Source organism: Chiroxiphia lanceolata, chromosome 2, assembly GCF_009829145.1.
Source record: "Chiroxiphia lanceolata isolate bChiLan1 chromosome 2, bChiLan1.pri, whole genome shotgun sequence".
NCBI classification, from domain to species: Eukaryota; Metazoa; Chordata; class Aves; order Passeriformes; family Pipridae; genus Chiroxiphia; species Chiroxiphia lanceolata.
This window is the reverse complement of record NC_045638.1, coordinates 17522804-17546968: the sequence shown is the minus strand read 5'-3', so window position 1 is coordinate 17546968 and position 24165 is coordinate 17522804. Positions and strand designations below refer to the sequence as shown.

The window sequence follows — 24165 nt, the reverse complement described above, 5'->3', positions numbered from 1 at the left end:
AGCCACTGTTAAAGGACTTGATATCCCATCTTTAAAAGTCATTACACCAAGCTGATTCCCAGGCACCTCTTCGGTCTCACTAGGCAACCAGTTCTGAGTACAAAACTATTGGATATATTATCTACTTAGATGTTCAGTCTGTGCCTATGAAAACAAAAAAGTGATGCATTAATTTCTAATGACACTTTAAATTAACATGCTGTATGTACACACATCAAAAGGAGAGCACCGTACAGATGTAGGAAAGACTATCCTGTAACATTTGTAACTTAAAAGAATGTGACTGCAATCAGTTTCATGGTAAATTCATTTGCATTGCTTCAATAACGAGCATGAAAACTTTTTTGTACCTTTGGGGAAAACACTGAAGAACTTGGGAAGAGAAGAGAAATGCCAAGTATTCTTTCCCTGCTGCTAGAAGGCAAATGGAACTGAGTGTCAATACACAGCATCACCTCTTTTCCCCCCTGTAAAACACCGTAAATCAGTTCTTTCCCTCAGAATCACATGGAGCCAGTGTCAAAGTACATCGAAGGCACACAACGCCCAGCAGGAACAACTGAGAGGACATGACTGGATTCCCTGATCAGAGCTGCTGACTTCCAGCCCAGATGGCTGATTTTCCCCAATTTATCTTGCTGGCAAGAAGCAAGACAAATGATTTTTTCCAGCAGAGAGGGGAGGAGGCCAGGGGAAGCAGCAGTGTGATAAACACCCTAGCTCAGAGCTCACAGGGTGCACATCGTGCAGTTGATATATATGTGCACAGCAACTTGGATGTGTGCCAAATGCATCCAGCTGAAGGGCCCTGTGCTTATCCAGCTGTATATGCACAGAGCACTGCACATAGGCAACTGATTGCTGCACATCTGTAACTTGGTTTTGAAAGCCAGCATGTTTTTTAAACAAGACAGGTGGACATGCAAGGTGTTAGTAAGAAAATAACTTTTCTTCAAGTGGAAATGGTATTTTTAAGTACTGTCTTAAAAAGCACTGTAACTTTTCAGGCTACAAATGGAGTATATCTGCATAATCTAAAAAGACAGACATTTTGTATCTCTGTAATAAATGTACCTGCATTGATAACCTTCTGCCCAGCCTCTCTGCTCCCAGTTTGGCCAGATATGGAGCACTGTTAAAGCATGTTTGCATTCGTTTGCCACTGATTAATCAATCAGGCATCAGTTTGCTTGAACAAATAATCTACATGCACATATGCAATGTATGTTTTCAACTCTCTACTTTGTGAGGTACTAGATTTTTAAGTAGTTCCTCTTTTATAGTACCTTTGTTTCTCCTAACTACTGTTGAGCTACAGGTCATAGCCATGAAGAATTTCATGTACAATTTGCATTCCAGAAACATCACTGAACTAGCGCAAAGAACTATTTCCCTTGTTGTGCTAAATGTATTTGTCTGCCTGGTTGAAAATAAAAGTATCTCTATAATTTTTTTCAGCACTTGTGGCCTCCAGAAGTTCATCTATTATCTGTACATATATATTTAGTAATATATATACCTAAGTACCAAACAAATCAGGAGAGGACTGAAATTTCAAGAAACGTGTGACTCGGTAAAGCAAACAAACAGACCCCTTCCATCTTCTCCATGTGATTAGCAAAGTACTTTTTCTGCTCCTTTCAATGTCTTTGAAATGGAAAATCCCAGGCAAGTAAAATATTGATAGCTATCCTATAAGTTAATTAACAGCTATGGCCAAACTTAACCTCAGTTTTCAAATTTGACAAATTAACAGTTTTAAACTCTGAGGAAGTTAATGTTTAGTCTTAAATAGCTGTGTTCAATTCTTATGAGGCAGGAGTCAATGTGTGTCACTCATGGAAATGTACCTGGAGGACTGCAGACCCAGTTGTGCAGAGCACTGTGCAGTTCCCCAGGGGCAATGGAAATGACAAACACTGTATGTCTTCTGCAGGCTGCAGAAACTGATGAGATTGGGATCTAAGCAAATCTCAGTATCATCTGATAGACCAGGCTGGCTGATAAAGGTCCAGCCTAAGTCTCATTAAATGTGAGTTCTTTCCAGAAGGTTTTAGGGGAACAGGGTGTTGAAGGAGGACTGCCACCACTGTAATCACTGTAACAGTGCAAAAGTGACTTAAGTTGTCACAGAGTTTTTATCAGTGCTCACAGAAGCAGACAACTTGTGAGAAATTGTTAACCCCTTGAGACAGTCGTGCTGGCATTAGCAGCAGGGGGGGAAGGACGTGCTCTCCAGCATTCACATGTATCACCTTGGAAAGGGCACTTGGCAGTGGAAAGCACTCAGAACGGCCTACAGTGGGGCTGGCACTGAGAGTGAGCAAACAGAGGGGGTGGGGAAGGGTGGTGCTGCCACTTCACTGTCATGTTTATAGTACAATCTACAGCTCTGAAGTGTCAATGAAAACTGTCGCATCCCAAACCCACACTTCCTGGATGTTTCCTAGTTAACATGTATTTTCTGAGTCAGACAAATCCATACTAATGATTGACTGCCATATCCCACATGTTCTCTTACGTTCATTTTCTTCAGCTAGAAAAAAAAAGAGATGTACAATTCCATGAGGAAAGTACCACTTTCCTCCTGAAGCATACAGCAAATATTATGTAAGGCGAGGACAACTTTTACATAATCTATATGCTTATAAAATGTATCTTTCCTTTTTCCACACAGGACTTGGGCAAACAAGACTGAACACTTCTTATCTATTTATGTCAGTCCACAGTGATGGAAATACACGAAATGGAAACCAGAAGAGGCACATGGAAAGGAAGTGCAAATGTGTGCCAGATGGAGTCTCTGCACTCTCGCTCAGATCTGCTCTACTGCACATGTAGAGTTCAGTGCACACATCTTGAAAGACATACAGAGATTTATAATGCAACGTGGTAAGTAACTTCAAGCTGTAAGATAAAAGTTTCTCTGCTCTGGGCTATTCCATGAAGTATAATCTGTACATCCAGTACTGACCTTGTCATGATGAGGTTCACATGACACTGTACCATGCAAGTGTATTTTTGTTCAGGAAATACAGAAGAATAAGTTCCACAGACTTCTTGAAGGTGTCCACCAAAATAAACTATGCTTGTAAAGGACTGTGGTCTGTAATTCCAGTGCAGGGACTAACAGCTACGGACAGGAATGCTACATTACTTTGGATATGTGAATGGCTCTTTCCTGGAATGGTCATATGTTTTTCTTTCTTACACTGTATCTATTAAATTGTATGAAAGTCTGTGCCTGGACTTGAATATAAAGCTGCTGCATGTGTATAAATTAATAATAAACAAAATGGAAACAAATGTAATTATATTGTATTCCTATTTTGAAGAGGATGATAGCTTTTTTCAGAATCATTATGGATATTTGTAATAGCTGTTTTGTGTTTTCTTAAAAAGAGATCCTATTTTTCACTATTGAAATATATAAGCTTAGATGGTGCCTTCCCCAAGTACATTGGGAAAATGCCATGATGAAATGTAGCACACCAACCAAAGGAATGATTGAATTTCTCAATTTTGACTCAGACACAGTTTAAGGGAAGGTTAATATTATGGCACTTACTCTGTTGAAAGGAGGATGAAAAGTTATAGTTGCAATTTCCTAATGAAATAAGATTATGGAAAACATTTGGTTGCTTTTGTCAAAATTTTCATGGGTGTCAATGGTTCAACAGTTGTAAAATGCACAATACTGCCATCTTCTGTATCCAAGAAGCAGCAAATTGTATGTTATTTTACATATATGTTCTGCATAAGAAACAGGAAAAGTAATAGGGATAACTCCTTAACATTTTAAGACAGTCTGGGATCTGACACGTGGTTAAGTAATAGCAGAGAGGTCACAGGCTGAATATTCATTGGTCAGGCAGCAAATGTAACTGCTGACTATAGCAGTCACATGCTTGCTCTGAATAACTTCACCGAGCTTCAGAATAAGTAAGAGGATACTCATTATGCTGTTAATGAACAGCACAGTCAATTAGTCAGATTTTGACAAAGCCTGCTGTGGTGTGCTTCACCACCAGCAGCTCAGACTGTTTATGCAATATACTACCCTTAGGATATAGGAAAGAAGATCCTACATTGTGGTTTAGGACAATAATTCAGACATTAATCAACAATGTACATTATTAATAGGTATGCAAAACATGCCCAAATAAAACCTACAAATACTCTGTCTCTGAAGGCTGCAATCTATCACTGTGTCACCGAGGAATTGACTACTGACAATTGGCATATTTCCACCCGTTGTATCCACGACGGTCTGTGAGGAGTAACTCTTGTTTCCTGCCATGAAATATATTTATAATCAAGTCAGGTGTATGCCTCAGAGACAATGATGGGAGTGTATCAGCAGTGTGAGTTCAGTTGATCCATGTACCAGTCCAGTTTGCTGCCGCTGCTACATTGGAGCTGTGACTTCCCTCACCTCTGACAGGCTGTGGGCCAGGGCAGCCATTTATCCCCCACGTTCATGGCACCCAAGAAACACATGGAAACTCACCTCGTGACAGGCAGTGTGAGTTAAACTGAACAATGTACCAGTCCAGTGTGCTAATGCTGCTGCACTGGAGCCATGACTTCCCTCAACTCTGGAATGTGTGGGAACACCCCACATTCCCACAACTCCCAACACAACCAAGATAGCTCACAGAGCACAAGTTGTTGGCAGCCAGGACAATCACCCAGCACAGGCACTACCATGTGCAGCAACACCTCGGGCGAGCTCAGGCACTGCACCACTGGCACCCAGTTACTCCGCATGGCTGAGAAAATGACACATCACCAGAAAAGGCTGAATCAGGAAGGGCCTGTTCAACCTTGAGAAGAGACAACTGAGAGGGGATCTCATCAGTGTCTATAAATATCTGAAGGTGGGGTGCCAAGAAGATGGAGCCAGGCTCTTCTCAGTGGTGTCAACCACAATGACACGAGGCAACAGGTAGCAGCTGATGCACAGGAAATTCCACCTGAACATAGGGAATAACTTCTTTACTGTGCGGGTGACTGTGCACTGAACAGATTGCCCAGAGAGGCTGTGGAGTCTCCTTCACCGGAGCTACTCAAGAACCATCTGGACGCAATCCCGTGGCACGTGCTCTGGGATGACCCAGGGAGGTTGGACCAGGTGACCCGCTGCACTCCCTTCCAGCCTGACCCGTTCTGTGATTCTGTGATCTCTGGGACACCGAAAAAGACCACCGCTTCTGGTCTTTAAGAGAGTTTGGTAAACTGGAATTTAAAGTGGTACTTCCCCACGCACTCCCTGTCTCGTGAATGCTCCCGACAGGAGGACTAACAGGAATTCCGTCCCCTCTCCCACCCCGAGGCCCCGGCCGAGGCCCCCCGGCCCCGCCCCCCCGCTGCTCACGCCGCTGCCGGAAGGGATTTCTCACCCTTCCGCCGCGGGGTCACGTGACGCCCCCTCGGCCCCGCAAGATGGCGGCGCCCATGTTGGTGCCCGAGCCCCCCCTGGGGAAGCCGAGGTGAGGCCGCGGCCGGGCCGGGCCGGGACCCCCCGGGGGCAGGGGAAGAGCCCGCGGGTCCCCGCAGAGGGTCGCGGCCCCGCCCTGGCCGAGCCCGCCCGGGCGCACGGGGGGCGCGTCTGAGGCCGCCCCGCGGCCGGGGCCGGCAGTGGCGCAGCTCGGCGCGGCCGTGGCCCCGCGGGGCGGGGGGAACCGGGGCCGGGAGGCGCGGGGCGGGAGCGCGGCCGTGCAGGGGCAGCGAGCGGGGCCGTGGGGGCAGCCGGCAGGCGGGGCGGGGGGCGCTGCCGGGGCCGCTTCCTGCCGGTCCTGGGGCAGCGGGGCCGCCGTGCCCGCCCGAGCCGCGCGGGGCGGGGAGTGCCCGATGGAGCGGCGGCCGTGGCGATCAGAGGCGCGGGGAGGCTGCGGGATGTACGTGCCCGGGCTGAGCCCTATCCGGCCCCGCCGCAGGGATGGGAGCCCCCGGCCCAGGTGTCCAGGTCTTTGCCAAGGCCGTGCTCCGATGCCATTCGGCTCGAGGGGGAAACGAAGCCCAGCCCTGGAGCTATTGGGGCGGTGCTGCTCCGTGCGCCTCAGCGGTGTGCTGTGCTGGCCCGGGAGTGAGGGGAGTGAAGGAGCCCCCTTCCTGCCTTGGGCTTTAGGAGTGCCTAAGGAAGCGTGGGAACTGGGAAGGAGGTTCTTGCTTTCATCTCCAGGCACCTGCTGAGGGATGCATTCTGTTTCAGGCAGAGACACGGAGTGTCCAGGCTGGCCAGGTCAGAGGGCCTATGTAGGGACAGTGCTTTTGAGGGCAGTGCTGCTCCCGGGACAGCCACCCTGGTGTCACCATGGCACCACAGCAGGTGGTGGCTATGTGAGCAGCCCTGAACAGAAGGACTGGGGATGCTGGTGAAGTTCTGAGTTATGCTTGTGGAATCTTTTAAAATGGGAAGGTTTTAATGTCCCGTCAGTGTTTGGTGTGGCACAATGACAGGAGTTGGAGATCGTTCCTCCCTCCTATTTTTCCATTACGAACTGGCATGGAAGAGGGACCTTGAATGAAAATTGTCAGAAAAGCGGTTGATGTGAAAAGGTTTTAGATACTTAGAGAAGTTTTAACCACAGTGCAAACATGGTGGTGGTTATAGGCAGCCATGCAGAGCTGTCAGACAAGCAAGGGAGAGTCTGGCCAAGCTTCTGCAGCAGAAGAGCAGAGCTGAGCATTGTGGGGTGTGTCGTGTGTGTTTTGTTATCTATGCATTGAGATTGTTGCCAGTGGAGAGTATCAAGGGAGATGAGAGAAAACTTGTAATTTCATAAAAGACTAGAATGTGCTGAAAGGTGTGCCAAAATTGGAGGGTAGAAGATCCCCAAGTTTTGCTCCCTGATCTGATCTAGTGACCAAGTTTCAGGAGCTGAGAGAGATTTCATGAAGTTGGTGATAATGTCAAACACTGCAGAGCTCAAGAAGGATGAGACCCTGTGTGGTGTCTTGTTGCTGCTGTCCATGTGTACCTCTAAGAGCACAGCCACAGATCTACAGATTTCATTGTCATGTCAGATGCTGCTGCAGAGTTACTGTTTCATACGAGTGGCTGTTAATTTTGCATTTTGTGGGATTTTTTTCTGCTGAAGGAAATTAATTGCATGTATGACAGTAAAAATTAGTTGTTTGGCTGTTTTCTCATCTTCATGTTCCTCATCTTCAGCCATCAAAAGTACAGAGCTATTCTGAAGAAAGAGAAGAGGAAAAAAAAACGACAGGCGCTTGCCAAACTAAGGGACTCAGGTAACTGTGAAGTGCTTGATGCTGTCAGTGGAACTAGAAGTGATTGGGTTTTTTCTTTTTCTTTTTTTTTTCTAAGGGTGTAATTCTGTGTATCCTTTGCTGGCTGTAGCATCCAGTTATGTAGATGCATTGTTTTGTGCTTTTTTCTCAGAGGCTACAGAAAAAGATGAATCTGTGTCTGAGGAAGAAGAGGAGGAAGTGGAGAAAGAGGAGGAAGAAGAAGAAGAAAAAAAACTTGAGGCAGAAAGGTGAAAAATCTTTGAAATGGCATATATGCAGTAGACACTTAGGTAGTCAATTCCATTTTTATACTTTGAAAAGTTTGAATATATTCTGTAAAACAGAACATTTTTTAATATTTCAGATTACACCATTCTTTTCTCTAATGCCTGAATGATTCCATTTGAATTTTCTCTTTTAAGGAAGATTAGATAAGCTGCAGTTATTGCTGGAGCAATAAATTTGAATTGTGTACATGACAATCGTGTCAGTTCTGGATACTCATTAAATGGAGGGTCTGAGTAGTGTCTGGTTTGTTTCCTTGGTAGACAAAAACTACATGAGCAGTGGTTGCTGAGAGAAGAAAAGGCCCAAGAAGAGTTCAAGCTAAAGAAAGAAAAAGAAGAGGCTGCAAGAAAACGGCAAGAAGAAGAAGAGGTGATGTATAAACTGACTGTCACTGTTGTGCCTGGAAATAAGGTAGACTTAGGGTAATATTCTTACTGTTTTGTCATGGACCTATTTTTCTTGATCCTTGTGTGTTTGAGAGCACGAGCTCTTCTGTCTTTCATTTAGAAGAGCAAAATTGAAAAGGAAGAGAAAACAGCAACTCTTAAAAGAGTTTTTGTCCAGAGATTTAGCTGCTTGTGATTGGATGGAAACTTAATGATCAAGGAGTTGTTTGGGTCAAACAAGATAGTTTTGACTTGGATTATAAAGCACTATTTCCTTAAATAATTAATTTTTTTATCATAAAGAGGAAGATCAAAGAAGAATGGGAAGAGCAGCAAAGAAAAGAGAGAGAAGTGGCACAGCAGAAGCAACAGGAGAAGAAAGAGAGAGAGGTGATTCCTGGTGGTGGGAGGATAAACATGTTACATATCCTGTTACATGATGAAATGCAACAGTTATGCATGTTGAAGATGGATTTTGTTATAATTAGCAAATGTGTAAATGTGTTGGTTACTCCATTCTGTTTGATTTCCTAAAACTGTTAATCACTGTTAAAGAGCATCTAATGAATCCATATAAAGGGTAACTTGTTTTAACACATCTGGTTGTCCAGAGTATGTAATTGCTTACATCAGTTAAATATGAAGGCACACTGCCAATGCAGGTTCTGATATGTGCACTTTCTGCATCATGTGTTAAAGATGGTCCTTCCTTAATGTCTTAGTTGAACACAGTCAGTGCTGAAGAAAATGCCCAAAGAGGATATGGAATATGGAAGTACATTGCTGCTGTTCCTTAAGACAGTTCTTAATCAAAAGATGTGTTACAGCTCTTCTTTACCTGACTCATCCAGCAGGATGTATCTTTTTTCAGAGCTCTTTGGGTGGAATAAAAAATTATACTGAAGATACAGGTCATTGATGACGTTTCTGTTAATGATACATTCTTCTTAAGTTTTAGAAGTTCAATGACCTGGATGTAAGATGTCCTGTACAGAAATCCAGTGTGAGGACTGGCCTGTTATTCCCAGTGAAGGGTGACTGCAGCTTTCTAGGATCTGGTCATTTTTGATTCTCCACAATCACAAAAGTTTCCAGTCATTTCACTGGGAGATGTCTTGCTACTGTGTCTGGTAACCACAGCAGGAGAGGAGCCATGAGCAGATAGTTCTGTCTCCCGCAGTTAATAGCTGGTTGTGCCACTGATGATGTAACACTTGCACAAGGAATGCCAAAGAACAGCAGTTGTTGTATTTCCTGTCTTACTTCCTCTAGTGTTGAGTCCATTTCTCTCTTTGCAGTAAATAGGGAGAGAAAACGATGCTCGTGTCCTTGATTTAAGGTTGAGATATAGTTCAAAGAGAGTTGAACCATGGTAACAGCAGGATTTTGTTCCTCCCCTCTCTCCTCGTGCCTGGGTTTGCCCAAGGCCTCAGTGGGATAATTTGGTTCTCTGAACTAGATGGAAGCTGCTTTTTTGCTTCCTTGTTGGCTTGTTTGCTTTGTGTTTTTCTGGGTTACTATTTTACTGTGTTATGAGTTAAATTGGCTCATAGAGGGCATTGACAGGCAGCCAGAGGGAAACTGATTACCCAGCTAGGAGTGGAGCCACCCATTCCAGCAACAGAAAGTTGTTTAATTGATTTTTCCTGTGTCTTGAAACAGCAGTTTATTCAAATTCTAGCAGTGATTTAAAAAAGAAGCTGATTTCCCTCCCTAAGATGAAAAAATAGATTTTATGATTTCGTGACTGGTGGTAGTTTGGGGCTTTATTTTTGTTTTTTGTTTTGGCTTGTTCTTCTGTTTATGTGGTTTGTTTTTTTGTTTGTTTGTTCTGTTTTGGTTTTCTTTAATAGGATGGATTAAATCTGACATTCTTCATGATTAGTACCAGATGCTCTGTGTTCTCATCTTGGATTGCATTTTTTAATTTTTATTTGCTCTTTCTTAATTTAATTAATTCTTTTCCAAATTAGAACAGTGCTAGCATATTTTCTTGTTTTGATTATGTTTAAATGTCTTTTTTTTCTTTGAACTTCTTAGAATAATTTGTTAGAACCAATTTCCAGCCAGATTTGGAGAGTGATATAGTTTTGCTCAGCCCAGTTAGAAGAAGTAAGGGAAAGAATATTCTCATTGTCTTCCTGTATTTGGAAGGCTAGATACAGTTAACTTATGATGTTTAGGCTTCTTAAGAGTTACATCTTTTGCTTTAACAGAGACTCACTGAGCATTGTGTTTTTCTGTGTGTTACATAGAATGCTTAAGTTAAAAAGTTTAGTGCAGCTAAACAATTATGGCCTTACCTGTAACCAGACTGTGTGCTAGAGCAGGAGATACATTTAAATATTCAGTAGTTCAATGACAGTTTTAAAAAAGAAAATTAAACTTCTAAGATGTCCATTGTTTACTTTAGAAAATCATCTACATAAGGGTCTTGTCTGATGTATCCTTTAACAACTTGGTAGTACATGAACTGCTACAGAGCCAAAGTAAATCTCCTGTTTTTAAAGCAAACCCCATCAAACTTTCATTATGCATAATCATTGAGTATTGTAAATTAGGTTCTTAACTAAAGACAACAGATGTTTTGCGTGTCCTCAGGGTTTTCACTAGTCCTGTGTTTGCACCATTTATAGGCAGCTGTGCAGAGGATGCTGGATCAAGCTGAAAGCCAGGTATGCTCAGAGACTTTCTGAGAAAGAACTGAAAAGTAATTTAATTTCCATCCGGTGTTTGTCTTCTAGCATGCTGTCCATCTGCTCTTGAGAACCTAATGGCCTGAATAAATTTAATATATAGTGGCTTGCATGAGCTGTAAACAATTATTTACTGGGTGGAACATAATTAAGCATATTTCTGGCTGGTTGGTGGCAGTGCAGCTGTGCATGCTGATGACTGTTCAGGAGATCTGAGTCAAAATGAACCTGGAAATACTGCTGTGTGCTGTTAAAAAACACTGTGCATGATGGTTTATTTGTGAATTGTAATTCTAAATAAATCTGTCAGTCCTGGGTGGCAAGACAAACTTGTCTTTTTAAGCAGATGGCAGGCTCTGAATAAGAGGATTCAGTGGTAGAGAAGGGCACAGATTCTTAAGGAAAAGAAAAAGGTAGGGGAGGAAGAAGCTGACTGTTCAGATGTCTGGAAGAGCATGGATCACAAGCTGGCAGTGTGTAGCAAAGAAAACTGCAGTTTTCATTTGAATCTTAGAAATTGCCTTAAAGAATAATTTGGCTTTTTATCTTTGTCATAAAATTAAACTCGTGAGGATTCTAGCTCTGTTTAAACCACTGCATGAATCTGAAAAATAAGTTTTAACCTCGTTAATCCATTGTGTGTTGATCGCCATAGTTACATTTGGTTCCAAATCATGTTTAAACAGTTCTTTAGGTAGGGATCTAACTCTGTTTCGTAATATGGGTAGAAGAATGCTCTGAACTGCTACCTGTCCAGAGCTCAAGATGTATTAGCAGCCATGTCTGCAAAGGAATAGGCAGAAATGTGGTATGTTGAGAGATCGCATTATAGTATCAGTTCAGGGTTCAGTTACTGCTGAAGTAACAGTGCTGTTCTGGTGAGAGAAAATTGTGGCTGCAAGTCATGAACAGAACTGGTCGCAGGGTCAAATGCTGCTTGTAAATAAACAGTTTTCAGTTGATTTAAAAGGAGAACTGTAAAGCCACTCAGCTTTGCAGATTACTTGGTTAGAATGAAAATTCCCTTTTTAAAATGTGTGTCTTGGTTGTAGTCAGTCAAGGCTTGCAACTTGGTAAGCCCATTTGGAATTACAGAAATCCTAATGGACCAAAATGACCAGTATGGGCACTTTTACTTCCAGTGCTAACTATGAATTTAATTTTTTTAAATTCCGGCCTTTGGCATGTTGTTTTTATTTTAGCCTTTTCTAGATGCACAGAACAGCAATAATGCTAAGCTTGCTGAGCTTTGAGCTATTGCTCAAACAAGTGAATAGTCCTAGCTTTCTCTCTCCCAGTTGTGCTGGTTTTGGCTGGTTAATGTTCTTCATGGTGGCCCGTATGTGGCTGTGGTTTGGATTTGCACTGAAAATAGGGTTGATAACATAGAGATGTTTTTGTTATTGCTGAGCAGGGCTTACACAGAGCCAAGGCCTTTTGTGCTTTTCATGCTGCCACACTGGCAAGGAAGTTGGCAATACATGGGAGTTTGGGAGGAGACAGAGCCGGGACAGGTGACCCAAACTGACCAAAGGGATATTCCAGACCATATGACACCATGCTCAGTATATAAACCTGGGGGAAGAAAAGGGAGGAAGGGCACGGGCTTTTGGAGTGATGGTGTTTGTCTTCCCAAGTCACCGTTACATGTGATGGTGCCCTGCTCTCCTAGAGATGGCTGAACACCTGCCTGCCTTTGGGAAGCAGTGAATTAATTCCTTGTTTTGCTTTGCTTGTGTACCTGGCTTTTGCTTTCCCTATTAAACTGTCTTTATCTCAACCCATGGGTTTTTCAGCTTTTACCTTTCTTACTTTCTCCCTGATCCCGCTGGTGGGGCAGTGAATGAGTGGCTGTGTGGGGCTTGGTGTCTGGCTGGGGCTAAAGCATGGCACAGGTGTATAAAGCTGCCCAAGGCACTGGGCAGCTTTGAAAACAATGCTTTAAATAGATTCAGCTTGCCTTGTAGCAGCCCAGTGCTCACAATTGCACGTGAATTCAGTTGTCAGTTTTATTTTTGACATTCCCTTTCTTTATTAATTTCTAACTTCTGTGTATTTGAATGTTTTTTCCACAGCTGGAGAATGGTGTGAGTTGGCATAACCCAGAGCCCCCAGAGAATCTGGGAACAGAGAAGGATAGAGCGAATTGCCCCTTCTATATTAAAACAGGTTCCTGCCGATTTGGAGACAGGTAATCAATTGAATATTTACCAGCATAGAAATGTTTTGGGGATCTGAAAGGGAGGCAATTTCATTAGGTCATAAGCAAACTGAAGAAAAATTGCTATATAAAATACTTTCATGTATTTGGATGTGGATTGAGAGCAGAAGCATTGCCTGGCTGGAATTGAGCTATTTTTTATGGCATATTATTGATGGTGCATTCTGGTTACATTGGTCAGACTTAGTTTTCCTTAGCTCTGACACATGCACAGATATATTCAGACAGAGTATATTTGGTTTGTTATTAGTACAGGCCTGAAATGTCAGATTTTGGTTTTTTATGTTGTCTACTTTGCATATGTTGCATTGTCTAAAAGATAAAATCAAATCTCAAATGGACTAAAGCAAGTTAAGGTAAATCTGCACTGTTGTGAAAGCTTCCAGAATTCTCACTGTTTAAGTGTGTGATACATTAGTTCTTGAGTCTTGTACACTGATAGGGGAGGGAAGTATAGTAAAAGGCAAGAACAGAGAAGGACAACAAGATGATGAGAGATGAGCAACAGCTCTGTAGGAGAAGTCACTGAGTCTAGACTCTTTTGAAAGAAGGGATGGAGGAGGGCTGTGGCAGATGAACAGGAAATTCATGGTAGGATGGAAAGGATTATTTGCAGTTTCATCAGGTGTTTCTGACTATTTACCGGCTTTAAAAAACAAAGGACTTCTCATATGAAACAAATGGCAAAACCTGTTGCCTGAGGACACAGAGAAAGCCAAAAGTGTAAACAGATTCATGGAGTATGAGTTCATGTTCATAAGTGACCAGGAACAATGATGACCCAAATGCTGCATCTGACTAGAAAATACCTGATTTTTTTTGTTGTTGTTGTATTTAGGAGGAATAACATCTTAGCAGGGAAGGACTCTGATATTTATTACATGAATCTTCAGCATAAATAAGGCTATTTTACTAACTTGTATCACTGAAATGTGTGTGGTCCAGCTATCATAGTTTTCTTTATTCTAGGAGTAATTTGTTTCAGTGTGATGTATATTGTGGATAACTATGTGATAATTCAACTGTATGGAAGCTTCAAGTCCACATCTTTTTTTTCTATTTTGAAATATGTGTTTAATTCCATAATAAAGATTTGGCCAGCTATTTCACTGCAGACACCATTTTTGCTTTTCAAATGTCTAGGTCTTTGCAGTATTTTTGTTTCAGTGGTTTTTAATAGAGGTAACCTCCATGGATTATTTATGGGTTGCACAGAATTCAGCTTTGCTTTGAACTGTGAATAATGCTTGGAAAACAAATACTGAGAAACATCATATTCTGCTCTTCTTCTTTCATCCGTAGTTGTTGATCTCAGATACTCTCCATCTTCCTTCTTTCTCCTCCCATACCTGCTTCCTTCATATTCTGGTCATTTTAACCACTGGTGCTGTCTGTAAGTTGAAGGACAGGTACAGCCAGGGTAAGAACTGGAAGGATGGGTTGGAAGCAGTTGGGAAAAACTAAGAGCCAGTGTTACCAATAAATAATTGTTGAATCTTGTCAAAGCTCACTGTATCTTGAAGAAGCTAAAACTGGCTGAGTTCACTATTATCCATTTCCTCTAATTCAAACCCTGATATTTTGCAGTAATACTGGATTTTTGGGTCATTAATTTCCTTTTGTTCTGTCATGTGCTGTAGTCATTTTGTGTACAGGCAGTATTGGTTGGATTTAATATTTTGAGTTCTATTATTCAAATTGAACAGGAAAAGGAGGCAGCTTCTCAAATGTAAAAAAATAATAATCATCAAATTAATTGTCTCCTGGTTTAGTTTTGGGTTTGGAGATAGGGCACTTTTTTTTAAAGTCTAGTGTCAACCAGAAGGTAACTGACTGACTGGGTGCAGAAAGACACTTGGTAGCTGAAGTCTAGGTTGGAATTGCCCATTTTGAGACCTGACCTCCCTGCAGTTTGTCTGTGCTGTGCCAGTGCCAGACGAAGAGGGCAGATTGTCTGGATATTTTTCTGAGCATGTCCTGAATAGGAGAAATGTGTTGGAGAGTGCATGACCCGGTTGCTTGGGGAAGTATGAAATGGAGATCATAGAGCACAGTGAAATAAACATGGAGGCGAACATCTGTGTTCTTAGTGGATCTAAAGGTGTCTGGGGGAGAACAGTATTTCAGCATGTGAGGGAGGTAGCTTGAATATGATGGATGGTGAGGGAGACCTAATAATTTTATGGCTGCCAAGAGGATGCAGACTAAGATAAGACTGACTTTAAAGAGTTTTTTTATTTTATGGTTTTTTTTAGAAGTGGAAAAATAGCAGTCTTGTACTTACCCAACCACAGGTCTAAACATGCTGTCCTTCCCTCACTCCCTCTCTCCACCCCTATATGATGAGAACAATTTCAGTAAAAGATGTTTAGTTTGTGGAAAGAAGAGCAGGGATTTGCTTTAAGATGAATTTGTAGAAAGAATACTGGCAATCTTTTAAGCCCTTCAGAAATTGGGAACACATTTAACCCTAGTAGCCTGAAAGAAATTACTTTAGCTCTCATTGTGACACTGATATCTATAGCTTTTGTAGATACGCTTTCTTAAGCAATGATGTATTTGTGCATGGCAGGAAGCATTAAGATTATGTGCAAACTCACTCCAAAAGATTTGTTTTACTAATTGAAATACGCTGATCTCCCACTAATGGATTTTCTTTTATTATAACTCTAACTGAAAACGGCAAGTGTTTGAAGCTTCAACAAATGCATTTTCTGCTGCAAGTGCCAATCTTTCCACTTTTCTTTCTTCTCTACTACTCTCCAGGTGTTCTCGCAAGCATAACTACCCAACATCCAGCAAGACACTCCTCGTCCGAGGGATGTTCATCACCTTTGGCATGGAGCAGTGCCGGAGGGATGACTATGACACAGATGCGAGTCTTGAGTACAGCGACGAGGAGACCTACCAGCAGTTCCTGGAGTTCTATGAGGACGTACTCCCTGAATTTCAGAATGTGGGGAAGGTTGTTCAGTTCAAGGTATGCATCTAAGTGTGGTTTACAAGCCTTAAGAAAAATTCTGTCCGGCGTGCCCTAGCTAAATCCTGTGTGCGTTAGGAAACTACAGTGTCCTTACAGCAAGCTGTACGTCTCTCATGTCACCTGCAAACTTGCCACTGCTGTTACAGAGCATTGTCTTCCTCTGGGTGAATCTTCTCTCCCATTCCTCTGAACTGTTATAAAAGCTTGTGCTTTTATATTGCAAGTTCTTCACACTGCTCAACAGCCCACTTACCTCGCAGTCCTTTCTTTATCCTGTACTAAGCCCCAGAGGGTCCACTGAGATGGTTAGACAGTATAAATACATCTGAGCTACTGTATTTGTGCCTAAGGAATGAAATAGTGGGAGTATGAAATGTATTTGGAGTGTACACCCAAACAATGTCATTTTAGGACTGGCTGAATAAAATAAAATCAGATTACAAAGAACTGAAAAGCTAGTAGGTATTCCAGTAGGAATTATAAAAAGGTAAATTATGTAAATGGTGTTTAGATTTGTCATCCATCCTTAGTTTGTGCATTTGCTTTGCTGAATGTTTTGTACTGAATTTTTCCCACTTGTATTGTGATTTCTTATGGGGAAAAACAGGGATCTGTAAATGGAGACCACTGAGATGAATGATATGTGTTAACAGTCCCATGTTGCCCCAAAATTATGCAGCTTGGATGGTGAAATCTCCTCGTATCAGAATCCATTGCAGCATCCCTTTCTGCTTGCCATTCCTGAGAGTTTTCTTGCAGTCACCAGGAGGCACATGGTGCCTTTTCTCCTTTTGTTTCCATCTACTGACAGCTGCCTCGGGACTGAGGTGGTATTAGCATTTCAAGCAAGAGGAAAGTAGAAAGAGTGAATTTTCAATAGTTGTGTAATGAGCTTTATAGGTAAGAAACCTTCACTTGTTTGAAGGAGTATCCCCTCCATATTTTGACTCATGGGCTATCAGCAAGCTGTGGTCTGTGCTAGAAGATGGGAGATGTAGATTCCCTATGGAGGTGGGTTAAAATGTCTTACCAGCAAAGTCAGATCCTTGACTTTGTATCGTCGTTCTGTGTGGCTGTGCTAAGCTGCACCTACTTGGGTCCCCTGTGGTTGTTTGTGTGGCATCCCATGGCTTCCAAGGCAATTGTGCAATCACAAGGTGATTCTTATGGACATTTTCATTACATTAGATATGCCTCAGAATGACACGTTGGCTGCAGGGATCTTAACTGTGAGTGAACTGAGTCTCTGCAACTGTTTAGAATCAGATTATACACACCCCTCTTTCAGCTGATTTCTTTTTCCAGTGTAGCCCAAGGTTTTATTCTTGTTGTTCTTTCTGGGAAGCTGCTCCAGAGTCTGGGAGATCCTAATAAAACACTCTTCCTACCCAAAAATGTCTATGCCAAAATCATTCTCTCTTGTTCTTGTGTTGACACTGTTTATCTCAAATAGTTTGACTCCTTCCTGTAATATTTAATTATACAACTGCTTGTTGTTGTGACTGAAGCCCTTTCCTGATCCAGTGCACAAAGAAATATTTCCTGAGGATCAGTCAGGGTTCAGGGATGAAAGGAGCTGCTAGCCTCATTTGTGCAGATACTGGAAGAGGCCTGGGGGCAACAGGGGTTGGGATCGCAGTTCTGCCCTGGGGAACTGTGTTCCACCTGCCTGGGCCTGCCCATCAGAATCTTTTGTAATTAGCAGCAAGTTTTCTGGAAGGTAATTTGTGTATTTTTTGAGAGCTTTAGTTATACTCTGAATGCTAAGTCATTACAAAAAAAGGGTTTTTAGAACCTGTACAGTGAAAGCTGGTGACTTCAGCTTTTCTAACCCATCTCACGGGGATGCTGTAAAGGTAAATTGCTCTAAAGAGTCTCTTACTGTAATGAATGCCACATTTCCACATGAGGATACTACTAATTGTTTTCAGAGCAGATTTGTCTGTTGCACAGAAGGGTTGGCCTATGCTCCAGTGCAAGACAATGGAGTATAAACTGTCTTGTGGGCTAAGTGAAGCTGAGGTCCCAGAGTTAATCAAAGCATAATGCTGGAAACAGTCAAACATAAGCCAGAAGGGCTTTTTTCTTTTTTTTTGGTTAAAACTAAGTGTTCAGAAGAAAATCATATCTAAGTTGATATGGACGAGCTCTCATAAATGAATGGCCCATCTCAGAATGCAGGAGCTGCTGTACAGCATAAACCTTCCACTGCTGCACTGACTTTGTGTTTCCAACCCCTCAGGTCAGCTGCAACTATGAGCCTCACCTGCGAGGAAATGTCTATGTCCAATACCAGTCGTAAGTACTCGCAGTCGTACTCAGTGCTAGAACTAAACTCCAGCGTTGAGTAATGAATAAGAAGTGTTTATATAATCCATGTGATTCATTCTCATACTGTAATGGGAGGCCAGAATTGGTAAGTGATGTCTGAACTGACTGTGTGATGGTAATACTGTGTGTCGTTTCACTTTTTAAAGAGAGAAGGACTGTCAGGCAGCCCTGGCCCTGTTCAGTGGACGATGGTATGCAGGCAGACAGCTTCATTGTGAATTCTGTCCTGTGACGAGGTGGAAAACTGCTATTTGTGGTGAGTCATGTAAACACTTGGAAAAGAGAACGAGTGTTACTCAAAGAGTACTAATGGAAGTGAAAAAGAAGGATTAGTCTGCAGCTTTCGGATCTGCCTAATGTTGTAGTTCATTTCCGTTTGGAAGACAAATGTGCTAACTTGCTTGTGTAGATCTAGGAAAGAAAAGGAATATTATACCATGGCATGTAAGTGCCTGAATTGTTTTAGTGGATTTACCTTGGACTGGAAAAGAAAGTTTAGATTCTAGCTTTGGAAATATAATCTTAAGATGAAACTACACGAAGTACTACATTATCTCTCAAAAAGCAGCAGCAGTTTCTGAACTATCAACAGTTCTTAGCAGTAGCTATCACATTTAACTTATCTAGATTTACACTCTTAGATTAAGATAAATGAAATTTAATGAAATGAAAAATGAAATTTGTTCTAAGGTAAAACCAAACCTTCATAGTTGTTAAAAAGTTAATTCCAAGAAAAGTACACAAGGAAAATTAATCTTGTGTGAATTAAATTGATAGGTGGTCAGAGGCATGTTTTTCTGTTTGGAGAAGTGAAATTCAGTTTATTAAGTTTCTTCTCAGTAGGTACATGATGAAGAAAGAGATTTAATAGATGATCTGGTTCATAAAAAATCAAACCCTAATCTGTTGCAGGCTTATTTGAAAGGCAGAAGTGTCCAAGAGGGAAACACTGCAACTTTCTTCACGTATTCAAAAACCCAAACAATGAGTTTTGGGAGGCCAACAGAGACATACGCATTTCTCCTGAACGGACTAATCAGTTGTCTAAAAACTCTGAAAGGAGAAACAGATCAAGCCATCGTGATGACTATTACAGCCGGTCCAGGAGAAGGGGCAGCCCGAGCCCAGATCATTCTTACCGGAGAAATGGAGAGTCCGAGAGAAAAAAGAACCGCCGCAAAAACAAGAGGCGGCGCCGGTCGGGGCGGTCGAGGAGCCGGGAGAGGAGGAGGTCTCACAGCAGGGGGAGAAAGAGGAGAGGCCGCAGTCGCAGCAGAAGTCACAGTCGAACTCGCAGTCGGAGCAGAAGCCGGAGTTCCTCTCGATCCAGGAGCAGGGGTAAAAAGAGATCAAGCAGCAGAGGAAAAAATAGTGAAACTCCCAAAACAAAGTGAGAGTTACTTTTAGAAATCGGTAATTGATCAGAAATAGATCTGACAGAGAAATCTTTACAACAGGGCACCAGATATATTTTGAGTTTCAAATAAAGTGTTCTTGCACATTAAAATGTTTCTTCCTAATAAAGGAACCTAGTTTATTGTGTGCTGAGCTTCAGAAAATGAAAAGTTTTAAGTCCTATAGAAGGTGTGAACGTCAAGTACTCTAGCTACTCTGTCCCTCCGAACTGCTGCAACACCTGGATACACACTGAGTACAAATAGAGAAGTAAAGCCTCTTTGGTATATGCTTATTTCTGTTTTGTGTGTGTTAAGTGTTTCCTGTCCCTGTAGGGAGTTAGTACAGAACAGCCAGTGTGCAGTAAATTCACACCCCTGCACGCTGCAGACCGAGGTCTGTGTAGACAACTGCCGTTTGTATTTTTCATCTGTTTATGGGAAATCTCATTCTAGACAAAGTAAATATAATCGTATTATGAGTTTGAGTACAGGGATCTCAAAGACATCACCGTTTGATTGTACAGTACTTGCCCAGTAGGAGCTTTGTGGTCATGAGTGTTGGATTTTTCTCTCTCCCCTGACTTGAGCTGCTGGACTAATTGCCTGTAGGGATTGCAGTAGACTAAAACCGAGTAGGAAGTACACAGAGAAACAATCATTTTATTCAGTACCTTAATCCCCAAGGAAGAGTGGAAACCATGCAACTGTAATCCTTGAGTAAGGATAGAAAATGCTTCACATACTAATTGGCTGCACACCATTTGTAGGTGAAAACAACTTGCCTAACCTGTGCTGGAGGGGTGGAAGTGTCCCATTGGGGAACCAAAGATGCAAATGTGATTGTGAAGGCTCGATCAAGACAGTTGTACAGTGGCTGAAGAAACTGCAGGTTTTATACCTGAAAGAATACTTTGGTTTTGGTAGAGGAGGACTTGACTTTTTATGGCTTTTAGGTTTATTTTACAAACAGTTTTAGGCACCCTACTGCCTCGCTTTCCTACAGCCAAGGTGGAGAGTAGGGTACATAAAAATGAAGTTACAGGGACAAAACCTTTTTGAAATGACAGCTGTATTAGTAAAGTACCTGCAGTTAGATAAATCCTTATAAATATTTTTTCACTTCTAAATGAAAGATCTGTGCTGTTAGATGGACTGTACCTCATACAGCTTAACTTCAGGTATTTAACGTGGGCACCTCAGATGCTTGGAGAGAGCAATTTGTGGGGCTGCAGATGCAGGTCTGCAGAGATACCTCCCTCTCTTTAGCTTCTCCAAAGAACTTGTGCTCCTGCCCTTAGAATACAGATCAGACCCCATGAGTTAGAAGCCTGAAGTAGGCGTGAAGTGCTCCCAAATAGGAATTAAGATTCCAATGATGTAACATGCACTACCATAGGAAATCTGGATTATCCAAACTTTACCAATAGCATTCCTCACAGCAAGAATTTTTTTTTTCCCCAGTATAGTTAAGAGTGAGTGAACATTGCTTCTGGATATAATATATATATTTTTGCTTTTCTAAATGCATACTGCATCTAGCATGCTGATTATACATTTTTCCTTCTTTCTTCATGTGTAACTTTTGTCCAGTATGGAGTAATACAACAAAAGTGCTATATATATTGATGTTCAGTTCAAACCCAACTTTCACTATATATTGTCATAACTGTAGGCAGAGCTGTAGCTTAGTTAATTTGATTAAATGTTTTAGTTATTAACAGATGTAGGAGCTGTAATAGCATAACTTTTAAAATAATAACTTTGAAAGGCGTATTTCAAAGGATAGACAGCACTAATTTTAAATTCCATTTGAGAAATTTGTGACCACCAGTTTCTCATAACATACCTTTTTCTGACTAGACCTTACAGACAGATTTTTCCTGAGGTTTCTGTTTTTCTGTAGATGCTCAATTGTCTCAGTGGTCACTTGTGCAGCATGTGGCAAACTCTGGTTCAGTTCCCTGGAGCAGAACTGAACCGGCATTTCCCGCGTGCAGAGATGTCACCAGCAGGCTGGTATCTTTCTTTCCCTGGGGCTGCCTTGCTTCCCACAGCTCGTGCTGCTGAGCCAGCCTGCTGGCCAAGGCAGTGGGAGAGCTGCCTTGGGACATCTGCAGACGCTGTGCATCCTGTGTCACGCGGCTGGGCTGTGGAGGAGCATTATCCCAGCAAAATGAATTACCAAGCTCAAGGAGGGGTGGAGTGGGTGGTGGGAACCTGTGACCTGTTGGGTGAAATAAGCAAACCAGGTCTCTGTAGGATTAGAAGCTAAGTACAAACTCTCACCCATGTGAGAATTCCACAGGTAATTAGGCTCCTTGTCCCTACAGTTTTATAACGGCATCTGGGAAGCTGAGGGGCTGTATTTTTTTTTAAAAAAAAAAGGTTCTTGTAATTAAAAAAAAAAAAAAGGCTTGCTCAGAGATGCATGTGAAATTTAAATATACTTTATTTCTGCTACTACCATGGCTGAAGCTTCAGCTTGTTTTTCTTGAGGTCTGGACCCAACCATGCTGGCTGTACCTGTGCAGTGTAGGACTGGTAGCTGTGATTACCCTTCACTTTCACCCGCAGTCTGTTTATTACACAGAATTTGAGTGCTGTAGATCTGACATTTAGCTTGCATTTGTCAGCATGAAACCTGGGATCCAACCAGTTTTCTAACTTCAGAGTTCATATTTTTCAGTATTGTTTCTCTGCTTCATAGCCTTAAGTAGTGTTATATGCATGGTTTTGTGTTTCTTTATTATTAGCTGAGTAAGCTATTTATTCTGGTGAGACAAAAGGCTACAAGTTTTTTAATGTTAAGCTTAATTCTTTTCTCTCCCAAAGGGGCGAAGCCCCAGTAAAACACAGAAAGGATTTAAATTTGCAATAAATAGCCTGTTCCCACTGCGTGTTATTCTGCATATTCCACAGAAAAGGACCTTATAAAGTGAACTAATATTGGCCAAGTTTTGGGTTGCTTTTTAATGACTGCTTAAAAGCAGCAGCTTTCAAAATAGTTTTTTTCACTTGTGAATTCTGCAGGGATCACAGAGGTGCTTTGGCGTGATTCTGAGAGCGGGTGTTTATGCAGAGGTTGGGGGTGGCAGTGCCAGAGCCTGCCAGACACCCTCTTTCAGTCAGGATGGGTAGCAAGCTCTGCTCCTGCCCATCTGTGGGAACAGGAACAGCCCGCCTGGCAGCAAGGCTGCCTTGTTCCAGCAGCACAAGGGGAATAGTGGCAGCATGGTAGGAATTCCCATAGGCACAGGCATTGTTGCTGCCCAGCAGAATTAAGGCATCAGGTAACTGGGCTTGCCCTCTCGCAGCACTGCCTTTCCTCCAGCTGCAGCTGGCCTCCTCTGTGGGATTTCATTCCCTGTCTGCCTGTCCAGAGTAGCAAACACCCATCACAGGGTGAGGAGGGGTAGCACGTGTCTGTGTGTTGAATGCACGGCCTTTCTTATGGAAGGGGAACAAGCGTACCCGGAAAGGCCTTCCCTCTCTGGCCCCTTCCTTTGTGTATAGGGCACATTGTCCAAAATGCATCCCAAGGGATTCCTCTCCCAGCTTTATGCTCTGTGGTGGCAGCATGGCTCTCTTGGATCCAGTTTTGTGTTAGCACGTTCACTGTATCAGAAACTGCTCTCAAGTGTACCAGTGACATTCCTGTGTGCTGAATAACTTGAGGTTTTTTCTAAAGACATGCAAGAGCCTGCTCAAAGATGCTATTGCTTCCTGTCCTGGATCAGCACTTCTTTCAAAACATGAAAGATGAAGGTCTATGCTAGTTAGTAACCTAACGACCTAACTTATTTTCTTACATCATCTGAAGAGTGCAGCTCCTTTTGCTTTCACTGTAAGTTTGTTGTAATTAAAATAAACCCCGATATATCAGCTGAATTCAGTATCTATGGTTAAAAACCAAAAACGATGAAACATTGACGGTCTTTGCCAAGCCATGAGACAGACTGCAAAGCAAGCTGTACAAGCATAATCCATGGCACAAGGTAAAAACTTAAGTCAGTGAAGTTGAAGACACTCAAGCCAACAATCAATTTGCCCAAACAATCCAGAAATTCCAATTGATTCTTTAGCTCCCCCCACCCCTTCCCCACGAGACAGAAAATTCAAGAAACCAAATTTTATTTCAAATAATTTCAGAAATGCCCAAAGATGGTAAATTTTTCCCATGCTTTGCTGACATCATCAACCAGTTCAGTTCTTTTAGAAAGGTGGAGAACAGATTCGTCTGAGGAATTTTTGGTTGAGACCACGACTGTGAACATTGAATTGACTTGCTCAGAATTCCATGAAAGGAACTGAATATTCAGTCTGTATTATCTAGAATTCTCTCTGAACATATGGTTTCTTTTAATTTTCAAATGAAGTGGTACTACCCCATCAATTTAACATCCACTTTAATAAATTTCATGTTTAATGTGGTAAGCCTTCCAAAAACTTGCTAATTTATTGCTTTCTGTACAATTTAAATGGATGTAAATAACTAATCTTGGACACAGTATACTCAACATTTTTTAATGAAGTGCTCAAGAACAGGTTAAGCACTGTAATAAAATTTCCCTTTTTTTTTTTAAGCCAGCACTGAGTAGCCTCTTCT

The 24165-nt window shown here is 42.1% G+C and overlaps 1 protein-coding gene and 1 long non-coding RNA gene across 3 annotated transcripts; one reads left to right on the top strand and one right to left on the bottom strand.

Moving 5' to 3' along the window:
* The first annotated feature begins 5397 nt into the window (after positions 1-5397).
* Positions 5398-24146, top strand: ZRSR2 (zinc finger CCCH-type, RNA binding motif and serine/arginine rich 2). The gene is made up of 11 exons (XM_032680851.1): positions 5398-5492; positions 7178-7257; positions 7409-7505; positions 7806-7914; positions 8235-8321; positions 10568-10606; positions 12703-12818; positions 15615-15828; positions 18074-18129; positions 18309-18418; positions 19075-24146. Exons 1-11 carry the CDS (start codon positions 5446-5448, stop codon positions 19554-19556), a joined length of 1437 nt encoding a protein of 478 aa, XP_032536742.1. The 5' UTR covers positions 5398-5445; the 3' UTR covers positions 19557-24146.
* On the bottom strand, positions 13688-17106 carry LOC116783350. Of its 2 annotated transcripts, XR_004355646.1 has the most exons (4): positions 16862-17106; positions 16085-16176; positions 15133-15183; positions 13688-14239 (listed from the first exon to the last, which is right to left on the bottom strand). It is a non-coding gene; the product is annotated as an uncharacterized LOC116783350 (long non-coding RNA). The 2 variants fall into 2 exon arrangements; XR_004355647.1 differs by lacking the exon at positions 16085-16176.
* Positions 24147-24165: the final 19 nt, after the last annotated feature.

What these genes read in the sequence shown, in the direction of transcription:
- ZRSR2 (XM_032680851.1), top strand. Translation starts at nt 5,446, where the DNA reads ATGGCGGCGCCCATGTTGGTGCCCGAGCCCCCCCTGGGGAAGCCGAG. An exon ending in TGCCAAACTAAGGGACTCAG is followed by an intron (nt 7,258 to 7,408) that starts GTAACTGTGAAG and finishes CTTTTTTCTCAG; the next exon opens with AGGCTACAGAAAAAGATGAA. An exon ending in AGGAGAAGAAAGAGAGAGAG is followed by an intron (nt 8,322 to 10,567) that starts GTGATTCCTGGT and finishes CACCATTTATAG; the next exon opens with GCAGCTGTGCAGAGGATGCT.